The sequence below is a fragment of the Agrilus planipennis genome, unplaced genomic scaffold (assembly GCF_000699045.2).
Source record: "Agrilus planipennis isolate EAB-ADULT unplaced genomic scaffold, Apla_2.0 scaffold135, whole genome shotgun sequence".
Taxonomy (NCBI): Eukaryota; Metazoa; Arthropoda; class Insecta; order Coleoptera; family Buprestidae; genus Agrilus; species Agrilus planipennis.
Window position 1 is genome coordinate 465,735 of NW_020438876.1, and position 15,244 is coordinate 480,978.

Genomic DNA, 15,244 nt, shown 5'->3' on the forward strand with positions numbered 1-15,244 from the left:
AGGTAGCTACATATATATAATAAATAAGGTACTTAAATTTTCATATCACAATGAGTTTACGAAATGGAACATCTTTTCAAAATATATTTTGCAACAACACTAAAAATAAATAACGGTTCTTCTTTTTAAAAATAACTTAACAAAACTTATTCTTAATAACACATGACGACTTTGTTATAAGCAAATTATGGTAAGTGCGATTAAAAATTGTCTGATCTAGGTATGTAATCAGTTTTCTTTTATAACAACCGATTTTTCTCTGAATTCTGATAGTGAAGTTTTCTTTAAGACCGTTCTGACTGTCAAACAATGATCACGAAAGCCTTAACTAAATTACATACCGTATCATGATTACAACGCATTTCAACATGGGAAAATGGTATAAAACTAACCAAGAATAAATAAAAAGATGAAAAAAAGGAACAGTTCATAGAGCACATTTTGGGACAGATGATATGTATTTAATTAATTGTGTATTAATCGTTTCATAAAGGTCAATTTTCGCCTTTAGTATTTCGCGATTATCTTATTAAACTAAAAGACTAGAAGTGACATTAGGTACTATTGTTTTCGTTGTTGTTGTTGTTATTTTCTGGTCTATTCTCCGTGTTGTGGGATTGTGAAGCTCTTGTAGTGGCAGAAAAAAAAAATGAGAAACACTGCAAAGGCAGATGGGAACGTTACACGTGCTATAACGTCTATTGTTTTTGCCACACGTATGGGATGGGGGGGCTCCTTCTTGCGAACCTGTAAAATACATGCCTACTCCAGGTTAGAAAATGAGGACTAAAATCAGTGAGTAGATACACTTAATAGCTGCTCTTGCATCTATGTAGCCAAGCTTTTAAAAGAACCTAAAGTATTATCTATATATACGTATAGCTTGAAGAGGCACTAAAAACCGCGTAATCTGCAATCATTCTTATATCGCATGTCCTACATGTCATTACTTTTTGTATGGGTTCGTATTTACTATGGGACATGGGAGTAAATTCGAAGAAAAGCCAAAATAAAAAGGGAAATAACGTAAGAAAGGAAAACTTTATGATGCTTTCCCAATGATGGTAACTGAGGGACAATCATGCTCCGGTCTGACACTAATCCAGACTGTAGAAGCATTTTCTTTCAGGTTCTTTTAATTATCCCAATTTGACTGACAAAAATCGATGGAAAGAGAACAGAGGGCGCTGTAGATGTCAATAAGGAAAAGGAGAGATATGAAGCAGAAGCAGGAGTATAGAGGGTCATAGTTTAGAGTTTTGTTCGCGACAATGTTCTTGTATTCGTGTCGAGGTAGTTGAGGTGTTTGTCCAAGTAGAAAAGCAACTACTTTTTATTTATTGTAAATATTAATGTTGCGAAGCTAAGGCACACAAGAGAGCATTATTTTAAGAAAATTTACCTCTGTGGGACATCCGTTATTTGCGGTGTGCGTACAAGTGCTGGCTCCGCACGTGCTACAGGCGACTATTTCGTTGGGTACATTGGAGTCCCTTTTCTTGTCACCCTGTATACAAAACACATAATAGATGCTTATTTTTATTATTCTTATTATTTTGGTTGTTAGTTTAGCATCAGGTAACTCTCTTTATTCTTTTGGACGAAGGGATTGTTACAAAATTGTCGAAAATACATGGATTGTTAATCTTTATTATTCCATCGGCAGAAAAAAGATGAAAGCGTTAAATTTCTTCCGCGTATTGTGCTTTAAATGATCTCAATATGGATAATAATAATTTTTTTATAATTAATCTTTCATAACAACCCTTGAAAGTTCACTGAAAATTACCATTGCTGTACCTGTTACCTATTTAGGTACTTTATTTGAATAATTGCACTACTAGGTACAATACAGCCCTCTTGTAATACAAATAAACAGACACACAAGGTAGATAATAAAATTCGAATTATTGATGATTAATGAGAAATCTCGAAACAAATATTTAAAATTTTTAGATGAATATGAGGGTGAAATTTACCAAATAGTAATAAAAGTACTGTATGTACTCTCCTGTTTATTAACTTCTTATTAAAGTAAAGTAAGAAACTAAGGAAGTGCATATAAATAACCTCTCACGAAGGTTTGTCTACCAAGAAAATTATTGTAGAATGGCACGCGACTGGACAAGCTACAAGATTTTAGATGAATGAAAAATGAAATATAGTATTTAACATTTCTTTTAATAAATGACACCCATTCTCGTTTTGAGTTTTTAATGAAAGTCATTAACACGAAGTTGAGATAGAACAAGTAATTATGTGTCTGTTCATCCATGTGTAGGCACTTTAATTAATAAAATTAATAACAGTGTGGCATTCAAAAACAGTTGTCCTAACTATTGTTTAGCATACATGCTTATTATAATATTTTCCTTAAGTTACTGTCAAATTATTCTGATTTGCAATTTCCTTATAAAATAAATGCAACAAATAAATTGTTATTTTAATAATATTGCGGTTAGAAAGAATAATTTTTAAAAGCTTCTACAACGTAGCAATTATACAATACTAAATAATGCGGGTGCAGTGCATATTAGAAAGCTAGCCAACTTAACAAACAACTAGCAATAATAAAAGAAGTGCAACAATAAGGATTAGCAAATAAAGCAGATAGGAAAATCACTTTTACTTTCATAAGTAAAATAAATATCTGGTTTTGTCTAGGGATACAAGCGTTTTGGTGAAACACATTGTTTTGAAGAATATTTGGTATTTTAAAATATTTTTTGATTAGTTTGTGTTACATTCGACTATAAACAAAGAAATCACTTTTAAATTGCTGAAAATTTTGATAAAATAACGCAAATAAAGATATATATGGTTTATATTTCCCACGCATCTCTAACGTGTATAGTATTACCGAGTTATACAAATAATAAAAAGTAAATAGAACAAATGAAATGTTAGAAAATTAAAATAAAAAAACGGTTTAGTAGTTTAAAAAGAACTGGTAGGAGACCATTAATTTTCTACTGCATTTGTGATTGTCATGTTTGTCAAAAAGACAATTCTACGGGATCAACCGGGTGCACCCTTCCTTCATTAGTATTATTGGACTAAAAAGGGTCGAGACACATAATCTACAGGGTGTTCCAATATCAGTACATAATGGCGACAATTTAAAAACCAAATTTTTTGAGACAATAATAAGAAAATGTTTAAAATTAGACTCACAAAAGTGTTCTGAAGACGGACCTGTGCAATTTTCTTTAGTACCTACGTACACTATACTTTTGATATCCGTAAATCTTTTGCGGATGTAGATGTTAGACAAGAAATCGCATTTTCGAAAATTTTGTGTTCACAACATCCCTTCGGGGGATGGCGACAAGTGGCCAGAACCGGACTGAGTTATAAAATGTTATATGTAGACTTACAGAAATGTTCTGAAGACGGGCCTATACAATTTTCTACAGTACGTACTGTAGTTAACAATTCATTAGTTCTTTAAGGGATGTTGTGAATATTCACATTAATTTTGACATCTGCAAGGCTTTTGCGGATGCAGATATTAGGTGTGTAAGGGACCAGAACCGGACTGAGTTATAAAATGTTATAGATTCACAGAAATGTTCTGAAGACGGGCCTGTACAATTTTCTACAGTACGCACTGTAGTTAATAATTGATTGGTTCTTTCAGGGATGTTGCGAATATTCACACTAATTTTGACATCTGCAAGGCTTTTGCGGATGCAGATATCTGGTGTGTAAGAGTCCAGAACCAGACTGAGTTATAAAATGTTATAAATAGACTCACAGAAATGTTCTGAAGACGGGCCTGTACAATTTTCTACAGTACGTACTGTAGTTAATAATTGATTAGTTCTTTCAGAGATATTATCAGAAATTTACACTAATTTTGACATCTGCAAGGCTTTTGCGGATGCAGATATCTGGTGTGTAAGTGTCCAGATCCGGACTGATTTTATTTTTTAGACGACGATTTTGGAACACCCCACGTGTTAACTTACAGTACTGTACTGGACATAATAACAAATAATAAGGGTATATATATGTATATATAAAACAGAAGCGGGGTTTGTGAGCCGAAAATGAACTAAGCCTACTCAGATATAATGGTTACGATTGTCAGATTTTGGGCTTACCAAGGGACTGGCGAGTATAATGCCTATCCTGCTTAGAACAGCGGGCAGTCGCTGCAACATGACAGATCAAACAAAGTTCGGGTTACACCTTTCTGAAAAAAGGATATGCTGCTGATGACAATTAGTTCGCCAGCAATCTTACCAACCGTTGAATAATAATTAAATGGTAGGCTTGCTCGCGTCACCAATTTCAACCGCAAATCTTCTCATGGTACTAAGAACATCTTACAATATTACAATACCAATTACGTTTTATATTAATCCCTTCTCGAAAAAATTAAATCAAAGTTGTCTACGAGAATAGTATCAATTTAATTAATGTTCATATCTACAACTCTATTTTAATTGATCTAAACTTTTTAGAATCACTTTTTTCTTATTACAGCAGTTTATAGATATTTACCATAATTTTGTTATATTGCAAGATGTTCTCTTCTTAATTGAGTAATAATATCGCAAAATAAGAAAATTTTAAATATTTTTATTGAAATTTTCGACCAATTAAAAATTTTAACTAAAGGTCAGCTTTCTGCGCGCTGTTATAGGTCTATATACCTGTACTGTATTAAATGGACTTGGAATTAGTTACAAATTGACATTTATTTTATAAAAACTAAAGAGAATGGAATTTACTAACTCCACAGCAAACGTTTTTTTGAGTAACGAAATTTTAATTTGGCCAAGTATTGGAAAACAACTAATTAGCTCAAAAATATCGAATCCAATTTACGGTAGCTTTTATAAAATTGGCAATTTCCTGATTTTTACCACTCGAAAAGAATTCAAAATTAATTTTTTGGATAGGAATGTTATATTCAACTTTCTAATAAGTTCGATTATGTATAAATGGTTCATTTAAAGCCAGATTATTAAATCTAAAGCTACCATTAAATTTGAAGGGATGTTTTTGGGCCAGTGTTTTTATTTCACATAACATGCTCGTCTAGATCATGCAAATAGAAAATAGAAGAAGAATAGAAATCGAAACTTGCAAAACACACCGTGATCCTAAATCTACGACTGCCACATCAACGAACAAAGGTTAGTTATAAGTAGGAATCTTGAGTTAATTAATTTTTAGGCTTATTCTCTATTTATGTACATTTAAATACTTAAGTATTGAATTTGACACTAAACTGTATACTAAGTTTATTGTTTAGTTTGCTTTTCTTTTCTATTATTACCTCCTTTAAAAAACTTCCATTCGAAGGTAGGTACTAATCCAAAAATGGAAAAAAATATTTCAATTGTTTCGAATAATTTGTACAGGTTCTACAGTTTTTGTGTACACAATTTGACAACTCAGTAATTTTTCTTCATCGTGTTTTAAATAAAATATGATTTTATTAAAGAAAATGTACCTTCACTCTAGCCATAGGCAACATACTAGTTTTCAAAGTTGAAAATTACATGAGAAAAAAACAATAATAGTATGTGAATACTCATTCCGTCCGTAAAGTGAAATAAAAATAAGTTTTGGTACGTACCTGGGTAAAGGGGTTTTCCCCTGGCCTATAGACTACGTTATGTAAAGGCCTCTTTCTTCCAACGTAATTCACACAAACAAACTCCAACAATGATGCGTATATGAAACACATACAAACGCCATCCCATACATTCATGGCGGTTAAATTGGACACAACAGGTAATGTCGATCGAAAACCATTCGATGTAGTGAAAAAGTTGAGCATTGTAGTTACACCTACAACACAAAAGAATCACTCACTATTACTCGTTTAAGCCATTGAGGCTATTGACGTGTAGATGTTGCTCGCGTATATGCGGCTAGCTACTTGTGGGACAGGCGACTCGTCGATTGTCGTTTAGTTTATTTTAAGTTATTAACGGCGAGTGTCTTAAGAGTTGTATAACGCGCCGCTCTTTATTAAATTTATGTTATGTTATTGTTGGAGAGCCATTTCTGAGTCGGGTGACTCGTCGCTGCACGTTTAATTTACTTCTGCGAGCTCCTAAAGAGTTGTATGACTCGCCGCTGTTTGTTAAATTTACGCGATCTTTAAAGTATTAACGACAACTCCCTTACGAGCTGTATGACTCGCCGCTCTTTATTAAATTTATGTTATGTTATTGCTGGAGAGCCATTTCCGAGTCGGTTGACTCGTAGCTGCATGCTTAATTTACTTCTGCGAGCCACTTAAGAGTTGCATGACTCGCCACTGTTTATGAAATTTACGCTATTAAGTTCAACTGTTTTGCGAGTTGTATGACTCGCCGCTTTTTGTTAAATTCACGTTATGTTATCTCTGAAGAGCTAGTGGCGAGTCGAATAGCTCGTCGCTGCTTGTTTAGTTTCTTAAATACAGTAGCGACGAGTCCGTTGCGAGTTGCATGACTCGCCGCTAAGTTTTTTGCAAGCCGAGCGACTCGTCGCTTCTTATTAAGTGAAAATTATGATATTGGCGGCGAGTTGCTTGACTCACTATTGCTAGTTGACTTTCTTGCAAGTCTTTTTCGATAGAACAACAAAGAAGAGCAATAATTACCTATCATTACTCTAGCTGGAACAGCGTTCCATTCTAACCAAAACGTAATAAACGAAGAAGTGACCAGTATAATTCCTGGGATGAACACGGTTGTAAAATAAAACGCTCTGTCACGGGTGAACTCTAATTCTACCCTCAGGCAGCTGAAGTTCTCTGAAAGTAATAAATCATTGAAGGGTTGTTGTCGGAGGAGACTTGAAGTGAACGTCTTTATATTATAATTTTGTAACCAGAAGAAGTCGTCATCGATTATCCGTCAATCTAAACATTTAAGAACATTAACATTACGGTAACAGTTCAGATTTGATTAAGATCTAATTTAAATGATTTACCGCAGCAGGATGCACTAAGCAAATTAGCCAATTCTTTACGAAATTCCGGAGACGTTTTATGACCGTTTTACGACTTGTTTACTGTTGAACACGGACTATATCCATTAAATATATCCACTATCCATCCATTAAATTTCTTTTGACCTAATTCCCACCTATTACCATTTTTCAAATGCTTGTACAACGACTTTGTTGTAGAATTAGACTCAGCAGTCGTGGTTAGATAAATAAAATTCAATAAAAAGATAATTTCGTGTGACGAAATTTTAGAAAAGGCTCCTTCTGGTTACCACAATAAAACAACTTACCCCTCCAGCTTGCCTTGGTGGGACAGTCGATGGTTTTGTTAGAAATAAGGTACGCGTTTAGGGTTGTCAAACTCGGCGACTTTCTCAGCGTTGTTTCGTCGTTTTTCCATACGTATTTAATTAAAGATTGTTCGTATGAAACTAAAACAGTTGGGGTGGTATTAATATCTTAATTTTTGTACGGTTGGTAACAAAAAGTGACTTACTACTTTCCATGGCAAATACGCACTTTGGATCGTCAAATGGGAAAACGTTTAATCGACCTTGACACGACAAAATGAGATGACGCCTGTTGAAAAAATAATTAATTTGAACCATTAAATAGACATATTCAATATTAATTTATTAATAAATTGTAAAAATTGCCCAGGTTTTCCTCCTAATTAATTTTATGGGCTAAGCCAGTCTATAGTTTGAAAAGAATAGCCAAAAATGAATTTAAAATTTTAGGATAAACATGATAATACATAAAAAAGACACTCGTGGTATTTCCCGTAACTGTAAATCATATTAATATCTTAACTATCCTGTTCCTTTCCTGTAGGTACCGTATTTTTTGCATCGTCGCTTTTTAAACTAATATATTACGTAAGGTTTGCGACATTTTTTGGAAGGCGTCCAAATGTAGAATGCATTTCCACATTACGTTAACATTGTACTGTTGTGCTTGCAGTTGTTTCAGGATAGAAATGTTATTAAAGCAGGAAGCTGTCACAGCTGCGATACAGCAAACCGAAGGGAAAGACTACAGTAAACGTGAAGGAAATTACAAATTTCGATCTACTTACTTTCACACTTGAATGAAAAGTATTTGGAATACATACTTAAAATTAAAATCCTGATAAGGCAGCTAAATTTTGACACTATTCGGCAGTCGATAAATCGGAAGTACTTTGTATTTGGATGATTTTCTGACTAAAAAGAAGATCTAAAGAAAGTTTTCGTTTAGTCTTATTTACTCCAGAGAATTCGGGAGTTTTTCACTGAAATCCGAGCTAGATATCAGCATTTCGCTTTCGGGAACAAATTGATTAGTAAATACATCACTTAGCGATCAAGTTCTCAAAATATTTGTAGTGTTTCGCTTAAAAGCTGAAGCTTGTTTAGCATTCCGATTTTTTCAATTTATAGGATGGCTTATTGTTATAATATTTTTTGTAGAAACCTTAAAAACTGACGCTGTAGTAAAGTAAAATAAACTGCTTAACGGAGACCATACATGCCCCATTGTTGCAGTATTAGTATATTAGTAGAAACACGCTATCATATTAAATTCATGTTGTTATCACTAATTTGCATACAAACGTATGTGGCGTAGATTAAGTGTAAGAGCACAGCAAACATTATTGAATAACAGGCGACTTCGTGTCTGAAATTTTCAGTATTGATTCCGTATTGTTATGGATTCCGCAGAAATGGTAGTAGATAATTGTATCAAATCCATTTCTCTTTGTTCTAATGCATGATTTTACATGTATTTACGTAAATAGTGAAACATGCATATCTTCAAAGGCAGCTAAGTCGTTTTAATAAACAGTGCATAAGAAATTTGATGAAAAAATGAAACATTATTTGACGAGACTCAGTTATAACTCGCCGCAACTCTGTTGGAACTCACCGCAGCGGAGAAAAATGAGTGCAGCTATAACGTAAGAAAACAGTAGACTACAGGGGCTGTGTGTAACTCGATGAGACTCGATTATAACTCGCCGCTGCTCAGAAAACTAATTGAGTTGACGAGTGCGGCGAGTCCGTTTAATGCTGCCGGTAGTAAGCGGTGTAAAACAGTACCTAATAATTGCTTCCCTTTCCTCTATCTTGGAAGGGACTCATTTTTGGAGGTGATTTTTTAAACATAAACGATTATTTATATATGAGAATTATCTACATAAGAAACACATCTACTGAAATGAGTGTGGCGAGTTCTAAAGCCTTCTGTGCAGGCAATAAAAAAATAGTGAGAATCAGCGTCGACTATATGATTTCTATACTTGATTTTAGGAAAATTACTGTGTTTACATGAAGCTCTAATTCCAAACGATTAGACGTTAATGAACATTCTGTTGTTTCACAGTGTTTTTCTCACAGACAAAAGCTTTAGTTTTTCTTTTATTAAATCCAAAAATGAGTCTAACAAAGTAAGTGTTTTAACGCATGAAAAGTTATTTATGCCTTTCAACATTCGGTAGTAATGGATAGTTAAATATGTATGAATTGTTTTATGCCTATTAGAGACTATTAATATGTTTTCGTTCAGAATTATCATTATGTCCATAAAATGAGTACATTTGGAAGAAACTTTTTGTGTCAGGGAGTTATTTTTCGAATATTAAATACTATAAAATTAGTTCAATGTTTTTTAGTTTTGATGTCGGTTATTATTAAGTACTTTCACGACGGGGCCATTAAAAATTAATTAAAAATTCTCCCCGTACCTCATGACATAATGCACGGTACCATTTCTATATATCCTGAGGGCGAAATGTACGGGAATGAGAGGTTCTTTAAAGTCCCCATGCATAATGAAATAGGTGTCCGGCAGCCACATAAATTCGTGATGATGGATGGCGTTCAAGTAGTCGAACTTGCTTTGGTTTGTGTATTTCAATCGTGGGTCGTACCATTGTTGTTGCAGTAAAAATTCTACTTCGTATTTCTATAATCAATAACAAAATTATTAATAATTAAAAATAGTGTTTAATTATCATTTAATCCCTTACCAAACTTGATTCGTCAGGGGATGCTAAACTTAGAAGTAACACACTCATATTTACAACTAGTGAACCTGAAACGACAATTAAAAATTAAGTAATTGTTACTAATAGAAGTTAGGATTATATTTATTTAAAAAAAAAAAAGGAAAATCGTTTTCGTTTCGTATATAGTGTTAATATAGAAGTCCACGAGCCGCTACTGTTTAAAATTTCACTGTCAGTAGCTTATAAAGAACTTCTTCCTTTTGTTGTATTTATTATTGTTTTTGAAGAAAAGACAATTCTTATCTAGGTTTAATGCAAACCTGTAACTGGAGGCAACAGACGCCTGTCATATCGGGATGGTTTCAACAAGTCATCGAGAATTTCTTTGTCTGATTTTCCTTCGGCGAATCTAGAAAAACAAAAGCCACCATTGAAATAAAAAGCAGAAACAAATGTAAATATTCCTTTAAACTGGGATGCAAATATAAAACAAACATTGTTTATGTTTTTTGTTAAATGTATAAATTTTTGCCAGAAAGTTTCGATTGTTAATTTGATACATCATACTTTTATCCTAAAAAGTATTAAGAATTGATAATGAATTTGGAAAACAACATCGATCCAATATTTTAGATTATCCATTTCCATGGAGTTTAGAATTTTTTGGACTGTCTTCAGTTATGGAATGTCTCGTTGTCACCTTTTTAAGTTTCTAATACCTTCAAGGGTCAATGTGACCAACATTAATTTATCATTTTATATAATGTTTGATCGGTGATAGGTACTAGCAAAACTTTTAAAGGCAAAAATGTATTTATCATTTTACAAATAGAAAATACCTTTGGGAAAGTATTTTAAATAAATTTTCTCAAAAAAGTATTTAAATGGAAGGCAAAAATAGGTATTTTTATTTTGTTTTTACATTTTAAATGCAACTATTTCAAATAAATCACATCTCTGACTAATATAAACGCAAATGTAAATTTCTTTATTACAATTTCACGCCTTGACTACTTAACCGATCATCAAGAATTTTTGTACAAACTTTGTCAATGATCTTTGACAAGTATTTAGCACACCAACGCTAACGAAGTCCCGGATAAAATCCAGTCAACATTAAAATTAAGTATGTTATGTCAGCTAAGGGGAAGACATTACTTTGGACCGCAATTTCAGTAAAAAAGTGTAACCTCAATTTGCTGTAAACTTGGTTGGTAGTACATTAAAAAAGCGATAGGCGTACTATTTATTTCACTTTTTTGAAGTTCTCATTAGCGCGTCACATTCATGGGATATAATCATGAAAAAGAAAAGAGTAGTTTTGTACTAAATAACATTCCATTTAGGAAGGTTGGCTGCAGTTTCTTTTTCTCATTTATTGCACTCCTGCTTTGCATAGTGGAATTATTTAAATACGTACAACTTGAAGAAGTGCACTTAATAACAGATTCTATTGCTGCTAATGATGCACCAGATGTCTAGATAAACAGGCAACTGCAGAGGTGGAAATTGATTTTGTAACACGAAACAACCGACTAATTGTAAGATATCCTTCCCCTCAACGTACGTGTTAGTTGGATTTTAATGAAAGAAATATCAGGACAATTTCTAATTTTACTTTTTTTTATGAAAACTATCGGGTTGTTCGGAAAATCATTTCGTTTTTTCCCGACAGTGGATTTAATTGTATTCTTTTGCACCCAACTTCACATTTAAGCCGTATAACTTTTATATGCTTTGAGGGCTCATATAGCAAGGCTTGTGTGTGAAAAATTCCAATTAATTCTACGCAGTAGTTTTTGGTTGGTGCCCTTTTAAATGTGGAGAGCGATAAGCAGCATTTTCGGCATATCTTACTGTTTTATTACAGAAAGGGTAAAAATGCTGTTCAAGCCACAAAGAAATTGACTGATGTGTATGGAGAAGGTGTGTTGACAGTACGCCAGTGCCAGAACTGGTTCGCTAAATTTCGATCCGGCAATTTTGATGTCGAAGATGCACCACGTTCGGGAAGGCCGGTTGAAGTTGATAAAGACGCCATAAAGGCATTAGTTGATGTGAACCGGCGAATAACAACACGTGAGATCGGATTGAGGTTAAATTTATCAAATTCAACAGTTTATGGCCACTTGAAAGGCCTGAGATTATCCTCGAAGCTCGATGTATGGGTTCCCCATGTTCTCACAGAGAGAAATCTGTGTCGCAGCATTGACGTCTGCGATTCGCTTCTCAAACGTCACGAAAATGATCCGTTTTTGAAGCGCATCATCACTGGGGACGAAAAATGGGTTGTATACAATAACGCCAAACGCAAGAGGTCATGGAGCAAAAAAGATGAACCGACTCAAACCATTTCCAAAGCCGATATTCACCAAAAAAAGGTGATGCTGTCTGTTTGGTGGGATTTTAAAGGAATCGTTTTTTTTGAGCTTTTACCGGATAACACAACGATTAATTCGGAAGTCTACTGTCATCAGCTGGACAAACTGAATGATGCACTTCAACAGAAAAGATCAGAACTAATCAACAGAAAAGGTGTAGTGTTTCACCAAGACAATGCGAGACCTCACACAAGTTTGGTCACTCGCCAAAAGCTTTTACAGGTTGAATGGGATACAATGCTACACCCACCATATTCTCCAGACCTGGCACCATCGGATTATTATTTGTTCCGGTCACTCCAAAATTTTTTAGACGGTAAAACCTTCACCTCAAAGGAGAAGGTCAAAAACCTCTTCGATCAGTTTTTTGCCAGCAAAGACCAAAAATTTTATGAGCGTGGAATTATGCTACTACCAGAAAGATGGCAAAAGGTGTTGGACCAGAACGGTCAAGATATAATTTAATAAAGTATTTGTTTATTATACGAAAACTGTCTTTCATTTCCACAAAAAAAAAAAACGAAATGACTTTCCGAACAACCCTATGATACATATTCCGGTGATGTTCCAGAAGCCTCTGCGAAACTCATTAAAATTGAACAGTTCATCTTGTTTACAAGCTGGGACAGATGTATTTCTTCTGAAATTATTATTTGAATATTTATGATTTAATTATTATACAGAAAAATTTCACGTTGATGAAATCTGAAAGGCAAACCCCACGCTATAAAAGGGAAAGAGTGTTTATTAACACCCAAGCACAAAGTACATTTTTTGTATTATATTTACGAGATCGTGTTATTAAACTATACATAACATGAGGGTCTTGCCAAAAACAAGCGTGTGACTTTTTCATGAATAAAATAAAATAGATAACAGTACATATTAATACATCTGTTAAATATGTATTACAAATATGTATTATCTAATGTCTCATTCTATCAATATAACGCATTTTAATATACTAGTATATTACAGAAGCGTAGTATAGTCTAAATTTTGCCTAAAATAAGTTGACAAGCCAGATGAAGCACTTTTTCTACATTTAATTCACTTTTACAATATATTTTTATTATTATAAAGTGTTCCTAAATGCTGATACTGAAAAGCGTATATCTTTTGTACTAGCGAAACTATTTCTTTTGCAATTAGATTAAAAGTATTTATTATTGTTTTTGAAGAAAAGACAATTCTTATCTAGGTTTAATGCAAACCTGTAACTGGAGGCAACAGACGCCTGTCATATCGGGATGGTTTCAACAAGTCATCGAGAATTTCTTTGTCTGATTTTCCTTCGGCGAATCTAGAAAAACAAAAGCCACCATTGAAATAAAAAGCAGAAACAAATGTAAATATTCCTTTAAACTGGGATGCAAATATAAAACAAACATTGTTTATGTTTTGTTAAATGTATAAATTTTTGCCAGAAAGTTTCGATTGTTAATTTGATACATCATACTTTTATCCTAAAAAGTATTAAGAATTGATAATGAATTTGGAAAACAACATCGATCCAATATTTTAGATTATCCATTTCCATGGAGTTTAGAATTTTTTGGACTGTCTTCAGTTATGGAATGTCTCGTTGTCACCTTTTTAAGTTTCTAATACCTTCAAGGGTCAATGTGACCAACATTAATTTATCATTTTATATAATGTTTGATCGGTGATAGGTACTAGCAAAACTTTTAAAGGCAAAAATGTATTTATCATTTTACAAATAGAAAATACCTTTGGGAAAGTATTTTAAATAAATTTTCTCAAAAAAGTATTTAAATGGAAGATTTTGTATTTGCATTTTAAGTGCAAGTATTTCAAATAAATCACATCTCTGATAGTCAAGCTGACACTACACATCGAACATCATGTCATTTTACATCTACCCACGATGAAAAATAGACTTATATTTTTTTATTAATTTAAACATAAAGCATTTACAATTATTATTTTACATGGAACTGATTTAATGACTACTAATAAATTGCATTGTGTCGTTGTTTAAATAAGCGTAAAAGAATATAAGGCTTCCTGTATAATATTGTAATGCTTCATTAAAAAGCCTTGCATCTATTAATGCCTCATGTATCAAAGTAACGGTCAAATCGCCACTGACCGCTGATAATGACTTTTAATCAGTGTATTGTTGCCATTATAATTTCTGTGGGATGGCTAGTTCTTTAGTATTATGTAATTCATTTACGGTATTTTTATTGGTCAATGTTCTTATGTACTTATTATATGTTGTGCGGTCTACCGAAAATTCACACCAATTTACCCGTCAGCTCAGCTGGTTTATTTTTTGAAAATATGAATTAGACTTTGGCTTGTCAAATTAATAACCAAGCGGTTCGAAGAAGATGAATAATGACGCGATGTTGTCGTCCATTGCGAAAAATACGGCTTTAATGTGTACAAACAAAACGAAGACCGGTTATACAATATTACAACCGTGGTTTCTGATCAAACAGGTGTTGTGAAAGGAATACCGCTTGTAATGTTTATAAAAGGGGATTCTGAACTTCATCTGTATTTTTGCAATTTTGTTTGGCCACAATTACTATTATAATTATTTTTATACCAACTTCCCATCCAAGCGTGTTTTTATGATAATAAACATAAATAGCGTTTCAGAGGAGTTAAGAGAGGTAGAGGTAAAGCTAAACTAGATTCGTTCGCCAATAGTAAACTCGCTTCAGTTAAGAATGTATGGGGAGGTATGTCAAAATGCTACGAGACAAGTAAAAATTTAGAAGAACATTCCTCATTCAATTCTAAAACTCCTGTAAAAATTACAAATCGATTCACTAAACCGTTAAAAAGTTATTGAAATTTTAAAAAATTGTAATTTTACACGTCATTTTATGGAGATTCGTTAACCGAACAGATTAAATTTATTTTTATTAACAGAAAAAAA

General features: G+C 33.2%; 1 protein-coding gene across 7 annotated transcripts in view; it reads right to left on the reverse strand.

The window, feature by feature from the left end:
- Positions 1 to 480: 480 nt before the first annotated feature.
- The window catches only part of LOC108738637 (glutamate-gated chloride channel), a 37,067-nt gene continuing 22,303 nt past the window's right edge, over positions 481 to 15,244 (reverse strand). For 3 of the 7 annotated variants that reach the window (XM_018472145.1, XM_018472149.1, XM_018472146.1), the window contains 10 exons: positions 13,545 to 13,633; positions 9,971 to 10,035; positions 9,686 to 9,906; positions 7,457 to 7,539; positions 7,251 to 7,391; positions 6,611 to 6,763; positions 5,594 to 5,808; positions 4,107 to 4,157; positions 1,403 to 1,507; positions 481 to 762 (listed from right to left, as the gene is read on the reverse strand). In XM_018472145.1, the coding sequence (XP_018327647.1) occupies positions 598 to 762; positions 1,403 to 1,507; positions 4,107 to 4,157; positions 5,594 to 5,808; positions 6,611 to 6,763; positions 7,251 to 7,391; positions 7,457 to 7,539; positions 9,686 to 9,906; positions 9,971 to 10,035; positions 13,545 to 13,633 (1,288 nt within the window). In that variant the 3' untranslated portion in view covers positions 481 to 597. Of the gene's footprint in view, positions 763 to 1,402; positions 1,508 to 4,106; positions 4,199 to 5,593; positions 5,809 to 6,610; positions 6,764 to 7,250; positions 7,392 to 7,456; positions 7,540 to 9,685; positions 9,907 to 9,970; positions 10,036 to 13,544; positions 13,634 to 15,244 lie in introns of all 7 variants that reach the window. The other 4 variants (XM_018472147.1, XR_001938012.1, XM_018472148.1 and 1 more) reach the window with 4 other exon arrangements.